Source organism: Pteropus vampyrus, unplaced genomic scaffold (assembly GCF_000151845.1).
Source record: "Pteropus vampyrus isolate Shadow unplaced genomic scaffold, Pvam_2.0 Scaffold46, whole genome shotgun sequence".
NCBI lineage: Eukaryota > Metazoa > Chordata > Mammalia > Chiroptera > Pteropodidae > Pteropus > Pteropus vampyrus.
In genome coordinates this window covers 5,866,431-5,872,732 of record NW_011888827.1, presented here as the reverse complement: position 1 = coordinate 5,872,732, position 6,302 = coordinate 5,866,431, and the positions used below count along the sequence as shown (strand labels likewise).

The window sequence follows — 6,302 nt, the reverse complement described above, 5'->3', positions numbered from 1 at the left end:
GGAGAAATAAAATGACTGTCAAGTTGCCATACGACTAGTTTCTAAGTGTTTACTCTCAGTGTCTACGCTTTAGGCCAGGGTGAAACAGTTCGGGGACCTGCGCCAGCCCACAGACCATGCTTTGAGTGTCCCTGGCTTAGAGAAATCAAGAAGCCATTGGTCAGGAGGGGGCATTGCTTAGATATGAATGGCCTGAGCTGCAGACACAGGAGCCTCTGAGGAAGCCTCCCAGCCCTGCCTGACTCCCTCCTGCCCCTGCTGCCCCCCCCCCCAGTAAGAGGTTGGTTGCTGTCAGCCAGTGGTTCTCAAAGTGTGTTCCCTGTACCAGTTGTATCGGTATCACCTAGGAACTTGCTGGAAATGCACATGCTAGGGTCCCACCCCCTCGAATCTGTTCATCTGGCCCTTGGTGATTCTGATGCCCACCAAAGCTTGAGAGCCACTGCTGTGAGCAGCATGAGGCTCTCTGTGACTCTTCCTTGCTTTTAGTATTTATCGAGCCCCTTCTCTGATGGTTCTCAGCGCTGGCGGAGCGTCTGAATTACCAGGGAGCTTTTAAGGCAGCCTGTTGCTGGGCGGGGAGAGCTAAGGGGAGAAGCAGACGGAGCTCCCCACTGAGTGCTAATGTGAGGTGGGGGCCGAGAAGCCCCCTTCTGGGTACCAGGGAGAAATTTCTGGTTTATATAGTTTCAGAGGAGCATGGGGAGTTTTACATAAGTGAATTTTAGAGATAAATGAACTTTTTGCCATGTTGGCAAACCTTGGCCAATTTCGAAGGGCAGAGTTCTAAATGCGTTACTCTCTGCCCTGTATTCTTACAGGTTCCTCAGCATCATTCGATCCTTCCTTCATGCCTTAGTGTCATCATATTGTATGTGATTATCTGTCCTGGGCACTAAGTGATGCCCCTGGCTAAGTGTGCTGGCAATGTATGGCCTCTTATGTTCACTGCTTTTAATTCCGCCGTATTTTTTTTTTTCTTTTTCTATTACCAGCTGTCTCTATTCTTCTCTTGCTGTCACCTAGAACCACTTGCCTTTATTTCCTTTCTGGTTAGTTCTTCTCATCAGCTCTGGGTTACAGAACCAGACAACTAAATCTGTTAGGGCCGTGTCTGAAATAAGAGCAGACAGTTCGAATGTTAGGCTCTCCTCTGGGGGAGTTTGTGCACTGTAGCATGCACACATCGTGACCCATGGCTAAGAGGCCCTGGGGTCTTTCTGTGGTTCACTCTGGACCTTACCTGCAGCCTAGATGGATGAGGTTGCAGCTAGGTGGCTTCTGGATGAGTGGGGTGGTATTGCTGCCCACAGGGAGCCCATGGCCTAGAAGATGGGTGGGCAGGAGGGCGGGTGTGGGACAACGAAGCGACATCACTTCTCTGCTGGGGGCTGGGGCACAGGTGGGAGGAGCTGCACACGCTGGCCAGTGAGCCCAGGGAGCAGCACGTGCTGATGGCTGAGCAGGTGGAGGATGCCACCAATGGCTTCTTTAGCACCCTGAGCAGCTCTGCCATCTGCGCCAGCGCCTCTCCAGGTAAGTCCTTCCAGGCTGGGAGGGTGGACTTGCCCATGTGGGAGTGGTGTATGAGATGGGGAGGGTTCCCCAAGGAGCCTCCCCAGGGAGGGAAGGTGAGAAGAGCAGGGTCTCGCAGCCTCAGCCCTGGGGTGCTCCGCTCTGTTCTCTCTGCCTGTGTCAGGCCCTGTGGGTTTCTCAGCTGGAACTCTGAGCTCGTCTCTGTAGGGCAGAGGGGTCACAGGGCTTGGGCCCTAGATCTGGTGGGGACCCTGTGTCTGTCCCTCCTCAGGAGGAAGAGCCAAGTCAGCTCCCCTGCTATGGTCAGCAAAGGGACTCTTTGGCTTGGGGCAAGGTCTCTGCATTCCTAGTCTTTATTGGGTCCACCAAGGAGCTCCAGCAAAGTACATTATAGAAATGGTACATGTGTGCACAGGACATAGAAGCTGTGTGGGGTGGGGCCTGGCAGAGCAGATGCTCAGAGACTGGCTGTCCAGTGAGGCTCAAAGTGGGGCTGCTCCCCAGGGTGCTCTGCCCTGAGAGGCAGAAGGCAGCAGCCAGGGCTGGGGGTAGTGGGACCATGGGTGGGGGAAGGAGGTGTAACTTTGTATTCTCCATTGGGTGTGTGCTGCGGACACAGACTGCGAGGTCCAGCCTCATCCCTGTGAGCACAAGACGCTGGAGGTGGTCAGGGAGCTTGCTGGCAACGCCCCGTGCTGGAGAGGATCGCGGGGGAATGATGGCGTGCTGGCGGCCCTCTGTCCCTTCTCCAGGTTTGTCCACAAGGTCTGGGGTCAGAGCCTGAGGGCACAGCCCGGGTGGGGATGGAGGTCCCCAAGGCCAAGTGCTCACAAGCTGCAGGGAGAACAGATGTCAGAGGAGGCCTTGGAGGGAGCCAGGGACAGAGTTCCCAGGGTGCAGGGAGGGTCACAGCTACTCAGTGTCAGAGTCTCATCAACACACTGCCCAGGTGCCCTGTGGCAGCATCACAGCCATTCTGGAGGCTGGTAAGTGAGCCAAAAGCTGGCCCTACAGGGCAGCTGGATGGTGGTCTGGTAATCTGGTTCCTCTGAGCACCAGTTTCACATTAACGGGGGGCTGAGTGAGGCAAGAGGCTTAAGAGCTTGGATGAATTCCAGCGTGGAGGCCGCGGGCGATGCCAGGATCTTCAGGACTGGTGTCCTAGAGCACCGGCTGCCCGGCCAGCAGCCTCTCCCTCGCAAGTCCCTGGACCGTCCCTCGGCACTTTGTCCAGGCTCCCTCCGATGCAGCACCTGGCCAGCATTGGTGATCCCGCCTCTTGCCATTTCTGGAGAGCCAGGGTGACGTTTGAACCAGCTGCATCTCTGCTCCGTGGCCTGCCCTCCAATGAGATCAGAGCATACACAGCAACGTGGTGGATCGGTCGAGAAGCCATGAGGACTGTGTTGGGCCGATGGAGAGTCCACAGGTCATCTTAGCAGAGAAGGGCTATGCCCTGCATATGGTCAGAGGCAGCGGGGCCTCGTGCCACGTCAGAGGCCACTGGAGGCTCTCTTCATAGCCTGGCCTTTGAAGTGACAGGCTCCTCTTTGTTCCCTGGTGAACGTGTTCTCAGTGCAGCTCTGAGCCAGGCAGCGTGCAGTGAGGAGACAGGCACAGTCACGGCCCCCAACACACTTGAGAGGGGGCATTGGCCGAGCAGAACAGTGGCCGCCCTGAGGCGTTCCAGGCACTAGGATGGGGCCTGTCCTCTCTGGGATGGAGAATGCACGAATACTGCAGGCTCCTCAAATGACAGCTGCATAGAGGAAGATCTTCATTAATTCCCTCATTCAAGAAACACTCACGGGGGGCCTCCTGTCCCAAGACCTGGGGAATCAGCATAGACATCTCAAACTAATCAGCCTCCTCACAAGCTGACATTCTGGGGGCAGAAAGGACGCAGCAGTAAACAGAACGAACACGTAAAATAAACTAGTAGGTAGTGATAAGCGCCAGAGAGAGCAAGAACACAGGGTGGATCTGGGTGGGGTTGGCGGGTGATGGCGCGTGTGGTTGCAATTTGAAACACAGAGGAGACCTTGCAGAGAATGTGACATCTGAGTCCAGACCTGAGGGGGGGTCGGAGACGAGCCATGTGCAGATCTTGGCGAAGTCCTGTGGCCAGTGTCCCAACACTGACTCCCAGTGCAGGCCTGGGCGGGCAGGGCAGGGCCCGCAGAGCTTTCTGAGCTAGAACTTGTGGTTTTATGGAGCACTAGGCGTTGACAGAGAGCGGGAGAGGACTTCTCTCTAACGAGCTGGCAGCTTGACCAACTTTTGATTTTTGGCAACTCCGTGAGCTTGTAATTGACTTGGCTTCTAACCCAAGTGGATATCTTACTCCAGGATAGGCTCTGCCCTAGAGGCGAGCCCATTAGCCAGCCCTGCGGGGTGCAGCCTGGGGTGGGCGGTTTGGTGGCAGGAGGCCTCTTTGGAAGATGTTAGAGACCTGTATTGCTTCGGCCCCAATTGGGGAGTCCCTTTAGGCGAGGCCAGCCCTGCAGCTGCTGCCAACCCAGAGGAGGGCTTTCTGCCCACAGGTGAGGATCTGCTGCTGCTGCTGCAGCGGGCTCGTCACCCCAGAGCCTCAGGCCAGGGGCGAGGCCCAGAGGGCTGAGTGCAGGGGTTGTGGAGTCAGATGGTGGAGTCGGTCCCAGCTCTGCTGTGTTCTAGCAACCGCCCGACCTTGGGTGACCTAATTCAGCTCTCCGAGCCCATAGCTCCATCTTCCAGATGGAGAGAACTGTCTCTTCAGGTGGCTGTGGATTCAAAGTAACGGCGGGGACACCTGGACCATGGAAGCCACCACAGGAACGGTGGCCCTTGTGTTATCACATAAAAGTTAGCACTCAAATGGACCTTAGAGGTCATCGAGTCTAGTGGTTTGAAAATAAATACTCTTGAGCTGTGTAGCCTCATGTAGACACTTGTGCAGACCAGACAAACATTTAGGGTGAAGGGGCGGGGCTGTGGCACTGGGGGAGGCCTGGCACCCTGGCCAGTCTCCTTCCTTCTCACTGAGGCTCCAGGGAACACAGTTGAAAACGACAGGTAGAGTTACTGTATGGAAGAGAGAATGGAAAACCAGAGGAGGAAAGTAACCAGCCTGGGGTCACACAGCCAGAATCCAGTCACCTCATTCCCAGTATTTCCTGCCCCCTTGCCCTCTGTATTATGCTGGCCCCAGGAAGTAACTTGCAATAGAAAGTTCTTCCCATAGTTAAGAGTTTTGAACATAGATCAAACTTCTGATATGATACCAACCTACATTATCTTTTTTTTTTTTAACTGTCTCTAGGTAGTTTGAAACATTTCCCTACTCTACGTGCTGATAAAAGCTGGGGAGGAATCAGGAAAGAAAACAAGGAAGTCTTTTCTGACCTACTTCTCCATTGGAATTTCATACCAGCTTTTAGTGTCTTAAATCATCTTTTGGGTTTCTGCCTCCCTGTTAAACCCTTGATCTCTAACACTCGTTTCCTTGGATTGTAGCTGGAAGAGAGTGTTCTTGACCCACCCCGCCACCTGCTACAGGACCATCTGCCCAGGTACGGTCACCTCTTGGGTTCTCCTTCTCTTTCTGGGCCCCGGGACTAAGCTGGCTTCTAAAGGGCATTTGTACGTCTGGGGCAGATGGCGGGATGGATCCAGCGGCAGGGCAGAAGGATGGGCATCTCAGAGACAGCACGTTCATGCTGTGCTCACTCCTCACTTGCTCAGTGGTATTTTTTCACTAAGAATAGAGTGAAGGCTTTGGAATGACCTTCCTTAACCAATGCCCCTTGCACTGACGAGAGGCAGAGGAGGTGTGCACTAAGCCAGCTTCGCTGACAGAAAGCCTCACATCCATGGTTAACCCAGGGCAAGATAGCTGAGCCTCACTTTCAACCTCTGTAAAATGGGGTAAATGTTTGCCCCAGGTCTGGAATCTCCATTTCCCTGATCTATATGACATGGGGTTATCAACACGGGATCAGTAAATACTAGCCACGAAAGTGCTTTATCAGCTACAAAGTCCCAAGCAAACAGTAGGACTTATCAATACGATTAGGCATCATTCAGCCTGGTTGTCTAGTGAGCCCTCATGCGCCTCACCCTGGGGCCTAGTGCATCCCACTGGCCCAGGAGCATAGATGTTGCAGTCGAGTGTGTCAGCATCAGACCTCGTGTGGATTTGCTACTCCTAATGAGGTGAGGAGCCCACATCTCAGAAGCAGAACAAGTGGCTTTATGTGCAGTCAGGTGGCACTTCCTAACCAGGATTTGATGGTCCCCTTGGCATCCTGTTTTAAAGTTCCAACACTGAAGCACAGGAGAAATGAAAGCGGGGTTGTTTCTGCTCACAAATTAAAGTTTGAAGACTTACAGTTTTGGAACCAGAATGACTTAGATTCCAGCACTGCCTGTTTCTAACTCTGACCTTCAGCACATGATGTCTAATCTTTGACTTTCAGCTTCTTTGTCTGAAGTGGTGGTGGTTTGCAGGACCCATCTCATCGGGTCGTGTCAATGAAATGGGATCATGCATGTGTGGTGCTTAGCACAGTACCTGGCACATAGTAGCTGCTCAATTAAAGGCCACCGTTGGTGATGTTAATGACTGTTCAGTTGTTTCTCTGATACTGATACAGCTGACAGAACAGGCCTAGGTGCCTGGAGTTAGTAATTTCTACCTTTGAAAAGTATACAGTTTAATTATAATGATATGTCAATATTTTTAAGCAAAAATACTGCTTATTGGGGACATTAATCACTAATTTCAC

The 6,302-nt window shown here is 53.3% G+C and overlaps 1 protein-coding gene across 1 annotated transcript in view; it reads left to right on the top strand.

Annotated features, from left to right (window-relative positions):
• The window catches only part of VWA2 (von Willebrand factor A domain containing 2), a 36,850-nt gene that overhangs the window by 23,579 nt on the left and 6,969 nt on the right, over positions 1 to 6,302 (top strand). The window contains exons 6-8 of the mRNA XM_011359318.1: positions 1,403 to 1,536; positions 2,156 to 2,288; positions 5,032 to 5,087. Of these exons, the coding sequence (XP_011357620.1) occupies positions 1,403 to 1,536; positions 2,156 to 2,288; positions 5,032 to 5,087 (323 nt within the window). The remainder of the gene's footprint in view (positions 1 to 1,402; positions 1,537 to 2,155; positions 2,289 to 5,031; positions 5,088 to 6,302) is intronic.